This window comes from Enhydra lutris, unplaced genomic scaffold (genome assembly GCF_002288905.1).
Source record: "Enhydra lutris kenyoni isolate GAN:26980312 unplaced genomic scaffold, ASM228890v2 scaffoldscaffold47, whole genome shotgun sequence".
Lineage (NCBI taxonomy): Eukaryota > Metazoa > Chordata > Mammalia > Carnivora > Mustelidae > Enhydra > Enhydra lutris.
Window position 1 is genome coordinate 1,538,291 of NW_019154131.1, and position 14,807 is coordinate 1,553,097.

Sequence of the window (14,807 nt, forward strand, 5' to 3'; positions counted from 1 at the left end):
TTATTGCTATTATATATTTACATACAATTATATTTATAAATTCATAGACTTTACACATGTAATGCTACTATATATACCACAAAAAGCAAACCAAAAATAGAGATTTAAAAAGAATTTTAAAAAAACAACAAACAGAGCATACTGAAGTTGTAATATTTTCTTCCCTCACCCCAATCAATCATCCTGTATACCTGCTGTGGTGCAAATACTACTCTGGAGACCACACTGTAGCCACACAGAAGTACCTGTAGTTCTCAGAAACAGCATGGTGTTTCATACCTTGTATTCATTGTAGTTGAGCATTCTAGATTACCCCCCTCAAACCCTCCAAAAAATATCCAGCAGCAATCTTCAACTCCTTCAATAATCAAGAAGTTCAAGTATAAACTTCTTTATGATAACTTTTACCTAATCTCTTTAGCTCTTCTCATTTCCTCCTCTCATTTATGATACCCCCCAGACTTAGGTTTCCCTCTTAAGTTTCCCTTGTACCTGTTTATATGTCCACTACAGAACATCATCTTTTTAGGTTTTTGTTTCCCTATTCAACTATAAACCACTTAGGGGCACAGGACTTATCATTTGATCTCAGAGACCTGAATGTCTAGCTTTGGCAGATACTCACATATTTGTACAGTCAATAACCTAGCGTAACACTCTCATAATACAAATGACTGGACTGAGATTCAAATTAAACACTGTGTCCACAGTCCAGGGTACTAATGTCATTGGCTGCTCTATGGTAATGTCGCATCTTCTCTAATGTATCTCATTTCTTGTTCATAAAATACTTATAAAAGCTTAGCAGTATTGGAGCAGATGTAAAGTTCTCTTTACAATACTCTAAAACTAAGAATTAATTCAATATTTTACATATATAAAACTTAAACTATATCTAGGTAATTTCTTTTATTACTAAAACACCATGTACCAGGTATTTACAAATAAGGTATTTGAGTCAACTGTGGAAAATCATACTCATGTAGAGAGTCTATGGGATGTTGTTCTGGAACATGTATCTCTGTGTATCTTAATTGTATACCAAACAGTTATAACCAATACTTTTCTCAAAGTTATGCCCAAAGTATTTATTTAGTGATAACTCAGATTTTAGGCTATTACAGAAAAAGAAATGAATTCCTAGTATCTACAAGTGTGGTCTGGCAAACCTATTATTTATAAAATGTTTACATACATCAAATACAATAAAAGCAAGGGACTCAAAACTTTATCTGAGGCCATCATATTATTTTTTGCTACTAAAATGCAAGAATTTTGTCTTTCTTGAACTAAGAATATCAGAAATACATTAATTTTATCAGAATTAACTAATCAGAACTAATTAATATCAGAAATACATTATGTTTATTAACAACAGAATGTTTTCTAAGTATGGATGCTATTACATCATATGGGAATATAGTATTCTGAGCATTAGCCACCAGGTATCATTCTAAGCACTGAGAAATTAACTTTATGAAGAACGGAAGTAATCTTCCTGCTCTTTTGTAGAACTCAAGAAGTTTTTCTTATACACACAATGCTTCTGAAAACACCTATAAATCATTCAAACCAATACGCTATACTCCTTAGCACATCCGTACAACCATTCTCTCATCTCATTCTAAATCCCTGTTTCCACATCTATAAAACTGAATGCTTGGACTAAATAAATTCTATGGTGCCTTCCAGATCTAAACTCTTGTGATACCAATTTGGAGTATATTTTACCACTTAAAAATAATGACATGTGAATGGATTGTTTTTATGAGTCATAACTATAATGACTCTGTAATGACTCTGTGGAGACAAGAGTAATAAACACACTACACCAGTAAGATATCACTAAAGTATTAAAAGTAAACCTGTGAATAATTATTATGAAATAATTCTACTTTATGAAAGGTCTCAAGAAGGGATTCCTTAAATAGAGCCCCCCCTGATGAGTTAAGCACTATGTTAACTAACATTTTCAGTGAAAGAAGTCACTGATAGTCTTGAAAACATATGGGAAGCCAGTGGACACATTAGATTATTTTTAAATTACCATTATAAAATCAAGGAGCAAAAACCTACAACTTCTCAGGAGCTAGTCATAAAAGCACTAATATAATGCCCAGTTTCAGATATGAGGAAAATATTCATTCTATTCAACTACTATTACTAATACTATAATGGTTGTAATTTATATCAGACTAACTGTGGAACCGACACTGCTAACTTTACATTTATTAACTCATTTAATCCTAGGGTAACACCATGAGGTACTCTTATTATCCCCATATTACAGATGAAGAAACTAAAGCCAAAAAGGTAAAGTGACTTATGCAAGTTCAGTCAGCTCTTAAAAAATCAAAGTAGTATTCCACTTGAACTACCATTTCCAACATTCAATTATTTTTCTATTCCTAAATTTCTATTCACTTGAGAAATTAATTTGGCTCACATCAAATAAATGATTACAAATACATTTATTTTAATACCTCTTGTGTTACATTACTTTCTCTCACTAAAGAAAAATAACTGACTCTGAATATATGGGTACAGTATACCAAGAGCACAGTGCCACCTGAATTGACTATGATTTCTAGTAGAATAAACAGATGTCTAAACATTTTAAAATTTCAAAAATTTTTGTTTTGATGCATCCACTATTTCCGCAAAAATTCAGTCTGTTCATATAAACCTGAGAGAAAAGATCAGGAACACGCCACAGTAATTATCAATCATTTAAAAACACTCCATAGGGGGCTATGGATAGGGTGGCTGGGTTATGTTCTTTGGGGAGGGTATGTGATACGGTGAGTGCTGGGAAATGTGTAAGCCTGACGATTCACAGACCTGTACCCCTGGAGCAAATAATACATTGTATGTTAATAAAAATTAAAAAAAAAAAAAACCACTCCATAAATTTACGATGGCCGACATGTAATGAAACGATAAATTTCTTGGTTTGAAACGACCATCTTTTTACATGAGCCAAACACATTTTTCTAACGATATTTCATCTTAAAAACTTTTTTTAGTGTCATGTTTAAACTGTCTAAAAGTTGTGGTCCAAATTTTATCACACTAAAATTCTTCCTCTCCCCTATCCCCGTAATTCTTCCCATCGGCATCATTTTATTTTATACCTACAAACTTTACCTGTTCTTCACGGCTCAGGGCTCGGCTCCCTTTCGGCTTTTCATCTGGGTGCCCACATCCATCACACCTTTGCGGGCCCCCAATCAAGGCTGCTCCTTTTCCCTGGGTTCTCAACACCAACTCTGCACCTATCAGCTACGACCCCCCCCCCCGCCCGGCCCAATCCATCTTCAGACACGTGAGAGGCTGTTTGTGTCACTCCATCAGTCCCATCCAGGATGGGGTTCACTTACCGAGAGAGAAGCGCCAACTTTTGCTCCAGCATCATCTCCAGCTTCTGGCCCTGTTTGGAGATCCAATGGTCCACCCCACGCAGGCGGTAGCACGTCTCCAGCATTAACCTGAAGTCCGCCACGAACTCGGTAATGCTCCCATACTGGCCGCTGGCGAACTTCTCCTCCATCTTCAGCAGACACATGCCCTGCCCGAACTGTTGCGGGAGGGCGCGACCGCCCCGGCCCCCGCCGCGCGGCCCCTCGGCCACCTCATCCTCCCCAGTGGCAACGCCCCCCAAGGGCTGCAAGAAGGGGGTGGTGAGGCCCCGGTGCTTCTCCTGCATGAACTCGCCCAGGATGCGGTAACCCTGCTGCAGCTCATAGGTCAGCTCCTGCTCCTTGCAGCCACCGCCCCCGACCACCATCTCCTCTTCCTCCTCCTCCTCCTCCTCCTCCTCCTCCTCCTTCTGGTCGTCCTCATCCTCCCGCGAGAAGGAACTCCTCCCTTGGGCCGGCCCTGAGGCCGGGACCGCCGCTGCCATCTCCATCTCGCCGTCCTCTTCCTCGGGCGCCGGTGGCTGCCACTCCTCCTCCCCGGCTGGCTCCATCTCCCCCGGCGTCTCGGGCACGCTCATGGCCCCGGCAGGATCAGGTTGGGTCGTGTGGAGCGGCCGCTCGAGGCGCCGGGGGACGCGTAAGCGCGGGCTGCTTCCTCAGGGCTCGGCCGAGCCTCGCAGCACCAGCCCCATCGGGCTCCACTCTCAGCCGCCAGCTCCGCTCACTACTCACGGGGGTCTCGAGCTCGCAGCCGGCGGGGCGGGGTTACATGGCGCGAGAGGGAGGGGGGAGAGAAGAGGAGAGCCTAGGTGCCCTCCTCTCCCCTCCCCCCGGCGGCGGCGCGCGCCAGGCCCTCCTTGGCCTCACCCCTCCGCGCCCCGCCCGCCCGCTCTTCACCGGCCAGGCCGCGCCTAGTTGCCGCGGCCTTGGCGCCCCACCCCCTCCGGACCAGCTGTCGGGGTGCTCGGAAGGGGCGAAGAGGAAGTGGGGACTCTTCTCTTGTCGCCCCAGAGGGGGCCGCAGCACTGGGCTGCAGCGTCTGGGGCTCCTCCTCTCCCTCACACCCACTCCCGCCCCTCTCTACCTGCGGGGTACCCGGGGAGGAGGAGGCGGCGCGCGGACGAGGCCCGGCGACAACTGTCAGTTAGAAGTCCCGCTGGGCCGGGGGCGGGGAAAGGAAGGGGAGGGGCAAGGAGAGAAGGGGGAGGGCACTCAAGCTACCCGCAGGCTCTGGGGCTAGCTGTGGAAAAAGGCAAAGAAAGACACCTTCGCCATCCACGGTGCGCATGCGTAGTAGGACAGCCCTCCCCCCACCCCCACCCGCTTTGCGTCCGGCCCAGCTACGCGAAAGCAGACTTCGGACCCCGAGGCCTGGTAGGTTGCGCAGATCAATGATGTCATCAGCTTGTAGACGGCTGTTAAGAGGCAGAGTGGAGAGGGAAGCAAGGCGCCTGCGCAGCTGTACTCGTCGGTGCCAGAAAGGTCGAAGAGCTTTTAGAAGCGTGTATAGCAAGAGATTCTCTATTTTGCGAGATCCTAATTAGCCCTGAAAACTAAGAATAATTCTGAAGGAGCTTGCTAGATAACCCTCTTTAATGGCAAATGAGTAGTGAGAAGGCACAAAATGTAGATCCTGTTAAAAATTTTATGTTCTCTGCCCCCACCTTCCTCTTTGTGACCAACGGATTTTTAATAAAAAACTAGAACTTGGAAAGTTTAGAAAGGAGTTTCAAGGACTCAACCAACTGAAACATACGTTCACATGCAAAAGAAAAAGAGATAATTTGTAGGACTCAAATTTCTAAAACTCCGGTCCCCAGTTCTTTAGATCAATTCCTATTTTAAGTAATCTAATGTGTTAAAACTAACATTTTCATCTCGGTTCTCGAGATCTGCTAAGAATCAATAAAGGAAATGGAACCTTAATAAAAATCCTTGCGGTTAAAAACAATCTTCAAATAATTCAAGTCTAAGCCGTACAGCATTAGTCATTAGCCTTACAATGTCACTACACATTTAAAAATTACTGTTTAGAGATTGTCTAAAAAGTGGACTCGTTCACTTTAATTTAGGTATTGCTTAAAGTAGGGAGAAAGGAGCTAATAGTTCCATAAAGCAGGTATTATTTTCTCATGTTCTATAACAAAGATACACACATCTTCTACTTAACGCATAATGTTCTAGCTTGAAACGTGCAATTGTCCTAGAAATCAGGCATTTTAAAAGTAGAAGCCATCGAACCAAATGGTCGTTATATTTAATTCTTGATTATTGTGAACCTTTAAAGTGCTGATAAAAGTCAAAACTTCAAAGCTTGGGGGACAGTAAGTTAAATAGCAATATTAGGTAAAATAGTTAAATGGGAACACTGGATTGTTCCTATTATCCAGTTTTCAAGGTCTCCTCTTATCAGACATTTGTAACTTATTGGGCCCTTACAGCATTCTCTCTTTCCTTAGAGCCCTTAGATGTACCTCACAGGAACAAAGCCAGGAACCAGTCTAATTTCAGCAACTGGCGAGGAAAAATGTGTCTGACTGGACATCCATCATTTCCTTTGACAAAGCCCAAGAATCTGGACCCACCATCCCCTAGCAAATATCCCCCTTCATCTTTAGCTACCAACCCTATTTCATGATTCTCTAATAATATAGATTGCATTTATTGAACCCTGTGCCACCAAGCACTTTATATTATCTCCTTTAATTCTCGCAACAATCCTAGGTATTATGTCTATTTTACAGCTGCAGAAACTGATGCTTAGGTTAAGAAAGTAGTTTGCCAAAATTCAAATCTAGGTCTGTCATATACCTTCTCTATCATATCATATATCTCTATCGATCATATCTTCTCTATCATATAATTCTCCATGGTGCCTAATTCCAAGTCATCCGGCAGAATATCCAGTTCCTAGTGCACAAGGTGTAAGGAATTGCTAGAAATTTGACCAAGGACTTCTGAAGGGATATTAAGATAAACAGGTATGAGTTGAAGGAACATCAGCTATAGATCATGTAGAGGCCAAGATGATTGTGTTCTTAGCTATAATGAAAGTAGGATTGGGTCCTTAAACTCAAAAACAGAAACAAAAACAAACTATTATACAAAAAATACGTTGGTTGCAGGTAAATTAGAAAATATAGATTAGTGACAAGAAAAATTGCCATTTAATCCCACCACCCAGAGAAAATTTCTATTAATATTTTATGGTAGGATTTTTCTATTTATTTATGTGTATTTTTATTTATCTTAAATAAAATTGTGACTATACCATAATTAATGTCCTTTCCTTTTTTCCCTTATTAATAATAAATCATTGTCGGTAATGGACAGGAATTCCACATCTAAAATCTCAACTTCCTATCTCTGTCCACAACAGCCTAGATGGCCTGTTCTTCTGAACTGGCAAGGAGTGAATCAGGGAAATTCTAATGTAAAAGCAATTCTAAACCATAAGAAAACACAATATAGGTACAAACAACAGCACTAATAGGGTACCATTTATTAAGCATTTACTTGGTGTTAAATATTTGCTAAATACTTTACATACATAGTACTCACAATAACCCCAGGAAATGACAACAGATATATTTGTTCTTAAATTTTGGATCAATGATTTGCTTACTAGAAAACTTTTTTCTACCCTACAAAAAGCTTGACATTAAAGATCAACATTCCAATTAATAAAATTAACTCTAGATTTATAGAACTGTTTTCTTAAAATGCATATCTACTGCTAAATGATTGGTCTCAAAGCTGTTTTATTTTTCATATTTAAAGATAAAATTAATTTTGCTTCCCTTTCATTTTCATAATAGAATACTCTTCAGTGCTACTATAGAATCTATTAAGAACTTCTTCGAAATAGAGATCTACTTAAGACCCATTTTGAACCGGGGCTTCTCTTATTGGGCTGCTTTGCAGGGAGGAAATGGCATACATACACAATGCAATATTCTGTTCAAACACATAATATTAATAGACTCCCACAAATACTGTTTGTCAAACACTGAATAATGGTGTTACAAGCTAGCAATGTTACATGTACCAGGACTGCCTATTCAGTAACCATACTTCTTAGAGAGTCCTGATTAACTTGAAAAATAGAGTTCAATCAGGCTAAGATTTTCAAGTTCTCTTAACTCTTAGCTGGACACCTTAGGGACTAGAATATGAATATGCCTCACCCTGTTCCCAGGAGGACATTATAAAAAAGTTCATAGGCTAGATAGAGAAAACTCCTCACATCCATGGCAATATCTCAAAACTCCCAATTTCAGCACCCTCCCATTACCATGGAAACCGGCAGTATTATCAAGGAATAATTAAGCTTGCCACTATTTTTCATCTATAATTCCAAAAATATTTGTCCTGGAAGTTCCATCTTTGTTAGCTCTCAGTATCTTGTGATAGGCAGCATGACATCTTGACACAAGTATATTGTTTGCTCAGCATCAATAATTCAGACAAGTAACAACACTTTATATACTTCACATCAACTAGGGAAAAGGTGACAAACATTCTAAGACAACAGAAGCACAGTTATCACCAAGTTCTGTGTTTAAGAGATAAAACATGCAAGGTGAACATAAGGCTAGAACACTGACTAATCCTGGAAAAACATAAAGGGAAGGAATATTAACTGTTCAGCAGGGAGAACAGTTCTCTCAATTAAAATGGAATACGCTCACAATAATTATTTGGAATTACTTTCATGGTAAAAATATTCAAGTGACATTAAAGTGCATCAAGCAAAATTTAGCAACTCCTGTAAAGCTTCCTGCTGCACATCATCAAGTTGGGATATGCATTCCAACCATAATTCTTCAGAAGTCTGTACCTGACGCACAACATTAGCTAGGCGTTTGGCACAGGGATCTTCATAATTAATAGTCTCATTGATTTTTCCTTCTGCAATTATACTGATTATTTTGGGAAGATTGGAATTATTTGGACCAAGTACAACTGGATGATTACTTTCAATTAAGTCACAGAGAAAACTCAAAGTCTGAATAGCTTCCTCTTTATCCTCATGCAGTGGAAGCCATGATAACCAGTGTGGAAGAACTTCATCTACATTTACACAGTTAGGCTTAAACCTCAAAATCTTCCCTACTGCTGAGATACAGTTCTCTGTAGCAATGACATTTTTTTTGGTTTTGGAATTTGCACACTTAATAACTTTTACCAGCAGCGGAACAGCTTCTGAACATAAAGAACGATAATCATCTCCACCAAACTGTGCCATAACACCCAGGCCATAAGCAGCAGCTTGCCTGACTTCAGGGTTATTATCTCGCATATTTAGTAGCATTGGCCATCTAAAATATTCTACATATTTAAATGAGGTTGGACTGCAGTGCTCTATAATATCATCAAAAATGCACAATCCCCACTGTCTGTCTGGCCATGGCCTACTCGAACAAATTAGATTTACAATTAATGGAAGCAGCTGTTCAAACCATGGTAAAATCTTTTCCTTATAAGTACTAAATAATGAGTGCAAAATATCTGATACTTTGGTCAGAATATAAACATCACATTCATCCTCATCTTGCAGAGACATTTCAACCTGTTGGTCATAGTTTTCTTCCTGTCTTTTAACCTGTCTCAATTCTTGGTTTTTAAAGTGCCCTTCAAGTTTTGTTTTCAGTATTTCCCCTAGTTCTTCCAAGTGTTCATTGTTAAGGCACCCATCTCCCATTACTTCAATGGACTTTGCAAAAGAATTCATTATTTCTGAGAGTACATCTGTATCAGGTTCAGTCCCAATAGCCTTAATTAAGGGATCACATATGAATTGCCATATCTGGGCAAGATACTCTGGGCCATGAATTCTTGCACATTCCAGGAGAAAAGGCATAGACTCTGCTGCTGCCACTCGAACATTGTCATGGAAATAAAATTTCAATAAAGGAACCATAAGCTTTACAACTTGTTCTGTATATTCCACAAATCCTTCCCTTAACTCCTTAGCATAGTAAACCAACATCTGGCAAGCAGTTGCTTTTGCTTCAAGTCCTGAAGTTTTAATTCCAAAACTTTGTTGGTCTCCAAGATTTACAAATTGCCATCCATCATCATCACTCATATTTTCCACATCTTGTGTGTCTAAGAGAGCAACATCAGGTTTAGCTGAAGCAGTCTTAATAAGAGGTTCAATAACTAGTGGAAGGTACTGTTGAAAATCATTTCCAAGAATTTTACACATTCTAGCCCATGCTGAAACCATGTAAGATGTCTGAGGGTCATCATCTTCCATATTACTTAAGTCAGATTGTGTCTTTAATAATAGCTGCATCACATTTGATGCATCTTGCATAAACTTTTCCTTCCCAACAGCAAGACCAACATGGCTAATGCATTCAATAGTTTTTCCTTTCAGAAGCTTAAGTTCCTTTTGAACAGCAAGCTCAACAATGTGCTTTAGTGATGGCATAAATATATCATAATACGGAACAAATTTTTCTTCTATTGTATCTGCAACTGAGGCAATGGTTGTCACAAGCTGTTCCAAGGCCAGTTTAGTTCCATTCCGAATCAACTCTTGAAGTTTAATCACCAAGATAGAATGTAGATTTCTCACCATACTATCCAAATATAGAACAAGCAATGCTTTGGGGCAGTCTTCAATAAAAATAATAAGTGCAGAAGCCGCATGTGATTGCACACGCTGATTACCTTGATTTTCCATGGTACGCAACAGAGCTGCAATCACTGTTTCATGGAATTTCTTTTGGAAGTTAGGTGCAAAATCTGTAGCCATCTGTCCAAGCGTAGTACAGGCTGCAGCCCTCACTCTTGGGTGAGGATCCTGAAGAAAAAGCAAAACAGAGTTAACTGTTTCATCTAGAATTGATTCCATTTGCTGATGGCATCCTTCTCCAATGGCAGATAAGGCCATTAATCCAGCATGTCGGTATTTCCAGTCAGGGCTCTGAAGCATCTGCATGATGTGCTCCTTAGTCATTGGTAAAACAAGTTTTCCACCAAGCCCACATGCCAGTCTGTCTAGGGCACTCTCAGCAGCAACTGCATTGCTGTCAAAATCATCTTCTTCCATTTCATCAGCATTTACCCAGTCCTCATCATCTTGTAGATCAACCATCATTGCTAATATATGAGGAACTGCCTGTGCAATTATATTTGTATGTTTTTTCAACATTGGGGTTGCAGTTTCAGACAAGGTCACTATTATTTCAAGGGCCAGCTGGCGTTGCAGATTACTAAGTCTAGAGTCTCCACATAACTTCAGACTCAACTGCAGAGTATCTTCTAAATAAGGACCCAGATATTTAGGTACAGTATCTGCAATCTCAACAAGGGATTCTAGCACTGAATCATCATCCTGATAGCACGAGTCATTTACAGCCTGTAAGATTCCAGGAAGCAAATCTGCAAAGTCTTTGAAAAGAGCAATATTATTCTCATTAGCAAGTACAAATGCAGCTGCAGCTCTAGCAGACAATGTCCTGATTGCGGGATGTTCTTGATCTTGAATGCACTGGTCCAACAACCGTTTGATGATATCCAAATCATGCCGCTCTTGGTTCCCAAAAATCCCAGGAAAGTGCCAGAAAACATGAAGTGCAACTTCCCATAGAACTACATTTTTAGAGTAGATTGAATCAATAAGGAACTTCAGACCTTCGGGCCAGTGGTTAGTGCCATCCTCATCTATCAAATTCCTGGCCAGCACGGCAAAAATATCACAAAGTTTTTTCCTCATGCTAGCATGTGTTTCTAACTTAACAGCCAGTATCAGTTCAATCTTGACGTCCCTCTGAACATCAGAAGGCAGATTTGGATAGACTTCCTCAAACCCCGAGGACAAAAGCCGTCGTAGCAGTGCGGCAGCCATTTGTCTCACCTCATAACCTGCTCTTCTATTTCTGACAGCATCTAAGAGGAATGTAGTCTTACACAGACCTGGGATATTTTCATAGACTTCCTCTGCCTGTCTCCGCACCATACAGCTTGGATTGATCAGGTTCTTCAGAAGCTGGTAAAACTCTTGCTTTCCCGACACAGTGGCCGGCAACCCTGCAGCCCCGGCCGCCGCCATCGCGCTCTGTCAAAGAAATCGCGACCGGGAAGAAGGGAGGGGGTCTGCGGCCAGAAACAGTGACGCAAGCAAGGCGCCAGCGGGGATGGGCGGGGTCGCTCATCCTCTGCTCCGCTGTTCGTTTGCCTGTGCTCCAGGTCGTAGGCGACTAGGTGTCTGGGGATGGGTAGGTTAGAGTGGGGATGAGTGACCCTCCATCTGTTTTCCAATAAGAAAAAATACCTGCGGAGAAAGGAAAGAAAGAGAGAAAGAAAAGAAAGAAGGAAGGAAAGAAAGGGAGGGAGGGAAGGAAGGAAGAGAGAAAAAGAAGGAAGGGAGAAAGAAAGAAATTTATGTTATTGAATGTATGGATGATTTTTTACCTTTTATTTCTAAACTATTGTTACCCCGATAATTTTAAAAATAATTACATCTTGAAAACCCTCCAGGTGAAAGAAGCCAGCCACAAAAGACCACGTATTGTATAATTGTGTTTATAGTAAAGGTCTTTCCCACCCCCCCCCCCCGAGCAATTTCATTTTATTAATTTTTTTCAAGTGTTTATTTAAATTCTAGTTAGTTAACAGATAGTGTAATATTAGTTTCAGGAGTAGAATTTAGTGATTCATCATTAGATACAGCACTCAGTATTCATCAAAAGTGCCCTCCTTAATACCCATCACCCATCTAGGTCATCCCCTGTCCACCTGCCTACATTAACCCTCCTTTTGTTCTGTATCCTAAAGAGTCTTTTTTATGGTTTACCTCTCTCTCTCTTTTTGCCCCCCAACTTCATCTGTTTTGTTTCTTAAATTCCACAAATAAGCGAAATCATATGGTATATTCCTTTGATGGAGTTTGCTTAGCATTATACCCTCTAGTTCTAGCCAAATCATTACAAATGCCAAGATTTATAGTTAAGGTCTTGAAAAGACAAATCTATATAGAGAGTAGATTAGTGGTTGCCAGAGGCAGTGGGAAGGAGAGAATGTAAAATGATTGCTGTCAGATAGTGGGTTTCTCTTGGGGTGATGAAATATTATAAAATTAATTGTGGTTGCATAACTCTGATTATACTAAAAACCACTGCATTGTACAATTAAGATTGGTCAATTGTATGGTATGTAAAAATAATACCTCAATAAATCTGTTTATCAAGGGTGGTTGGGTTATGGACATTGGGGAGGTGTGTGCTATGGTGAGTGCTGTGAAGTGTGTAAACCTGGCAATTCACAGACCTGTACCCCTGGGGCTAATAATACATTATATGTTAATAAAAAACTTTTTAAAAATCTGTTTATTAAATAAGTGCAATAAAAGGTGGCGACCCTGATTACCATCCCACCACCATATCTAATGGAGTAAAAACAGTAGTGCTCAAACTCTGGTGTGCCAGAATCACCTTGTCTGTGGACTATAATAAAGAATGAAAAAGACAACTGAGTAAAGCATAGTGGAAAGTGACCTGGGCTAGTAATAAGAAGACTTGAATCCTAGTCTTATCTGTAAATCAATTTTGTATCCTTGATCATGTCGCTCAAGGTTTTCTTTGCATGTTGCCTAAACTGTAAAAAGCTTTTACAGTTTTCCTTTTAGTAGGAAGATGTTGAGATTATTCCAAGAAACAAATGCCCCTGAAGCTAAATATTATTTCTTTAAAATCAAGAAGGTGTGTCAGTCAAAAACAATGATCATCCCTCTAACAGTGATTAAATCTTACATTTGTGTTAACACTTTGCCACTCTGTCATTTTGAATCTTAATCGGGTTTGCAAAATTGGTGGGCTGGTGTAATACTAATTTTAGGTAAGAGAAACTCAAAGAGGTTAAGTGATCTGCCTAAGATGACACAGCTGAGTCTCAAATCCACCCCTTCTGAAAGCAACACCAATGATCTTTCACCATACCGCTTCCCCATAATTACTCTTGGATTTGTAACTTGATCAGAGGTCTTCACTTATTGCAAAGTCTGTCTTAAACTTCTCCAAGTGGGCTTAAATTTTAATTTTTCAAAAACGTTACTGCATATGCTCACAAAGATAGAAAATCCAGCTTTAGGATTAACCAGATGATAGACAAAACAGTCTTATAAATTACATTGTAATGTGCAATACTATACACATTTAGGAAGAAGCATTACTCTCTAAACAGTTTCTCATTCAGCGGACTTAGAATGAACTGCATCACTTGAAATACTGATTTTATTTTTTTTTAATTATTTGACAGGCAGAGATCACAAGTAGGCAGAGAGGCAGGCAGAGAGAGAGAGGGGAAACAGGCTCCCTGCTCAGCAGAGAGCCCGATGTGGGGCTCGATCCCAGGACCCTGAGATCATGACCTGAGCTGAAGGCAGAGGCCTATCCCACTGAGCCACCCAGGTGCCCCGAAATACTGATTTTAAATATAGGTATTAGGATACTTATTTTAAATATAGGTATTAGGAGCCAAGGTCTAAACTACTGAATCAGAATTTCTAGGAAATACAACCTGAGAATGTCCTATTTTAACAAATACACTGGGTTTTAATATAAATACAAAAATTTGAAAACACTGATTAGATCAGGTTTTAGGTTCTGATTCCAAGAACTTGACTACAGTTTTGCATATTGATCCAGATCACTGGTTTTCCTACTGTTTCTTAAATGAGTTTAACAGCGGGGCCTTGCTTTTGATATTTCAGGAAATGTTGATAATTATATGAGGGTCAGGGGAGGAGAGAGGCTTCTCCTAACACTGTATCTATTAGTATATTAGAGACTTATTAAAAACTTCAATAAGTGGGGCGCCTGGGTGGCTCAGTGGGTTAAAGCCTCTGCCTTCGGCTCAGGTCATGATCTCAGGGTCCTGGGATCGAGCCTCGCATCGGGCTCTCTGCTCCACAGGGAGCCTGCTTCCTCCTCTGTCTGCCTGCCTGACTACTTGTGATCTCTCTGTCAAATAAATAAATAAAATCTTTAAAAATAAAAAAACTTCAATAAGTTACCACCACAGACCTACCACAATGTTTTAAATTTAAAAGTTTGACAATAATAATGGTGGGTGAGGATATGGAGCAAGAGGGAATTGTTATATTTTTGTAGTAGTATAAGTACAACCACTTTAAAAAAATGTTTGGAAAATTCTGGGTTAAGATTATTTGGAAAAAATAAAATATTTGGAAAATTCTGGGTTAAAAAAATATTTGGAGAATTCTGGGTTAAAATTACACAACCATTCATTTTCTCAGCAAACATTCATAGACGGTATACTCAAGCATGGTGCTGTGTGCTGGGGATAAAGATTAAATACATGAGGATGCTTATGAGAGACAATAAATGTCACCTACCATAGTTATCACTGTGGTGA

The 14,807-nt window shown here is 40.0% G+C and overlaps 1 protein-coding gene across 3 annotated transcripts; it reads right to left on the minus strand.

The window, feature by feature from the left end:
* Positions 1-6,912: 6,912 nt before the first annotated feature.
* LOC111156634 (ran-binding protein 6) lies at positions 6,913-11,484 on the minus strand. 3 transcript variants are annotated; one of them, XM_022517644.1, is made up of 2 exons: positions 11,290-11,484; positions 6,913-10,233 (listed from the first exon to the last, which is right to left on the minus strand). In XM_022517644.1, the coding sequence occupies exons 1-2, from the start codon at positions 11,482-11,484 to the stop codon at positions 8,167-8,169; spliced, it is 2,262 nt and encodes a 753-aa protein (XP_022373352.1). In that variant the 3' UTR covers positions 6,913-8,166. The 3 variants fall into 3 exon arrangements, with proteins under 3 accessions (XP_022373352.1, XP_022373350.1, XP_022373353.1); XM_022517645.1 differs by having other exon boundaries at positions 8,177-10,233; positions 11,349-11,484; XM_022517642.1 differs by having other exon boundaries at positions 6,913-11,484.
* Between the last annotated feature and the right edge of the window lie 3,323 nt (positions 11,485-14,807).

What these genes read in the sequence shown, in the direction of transcription:
- LOC111156634 (XM_022517642.1), bottom strand. Translation starts at nt 11,484, where the DNA reads ATGGCGGCGGCCGGGGCTGCAGGGTTGCCGGCCACTGTGTCGGGAAAG.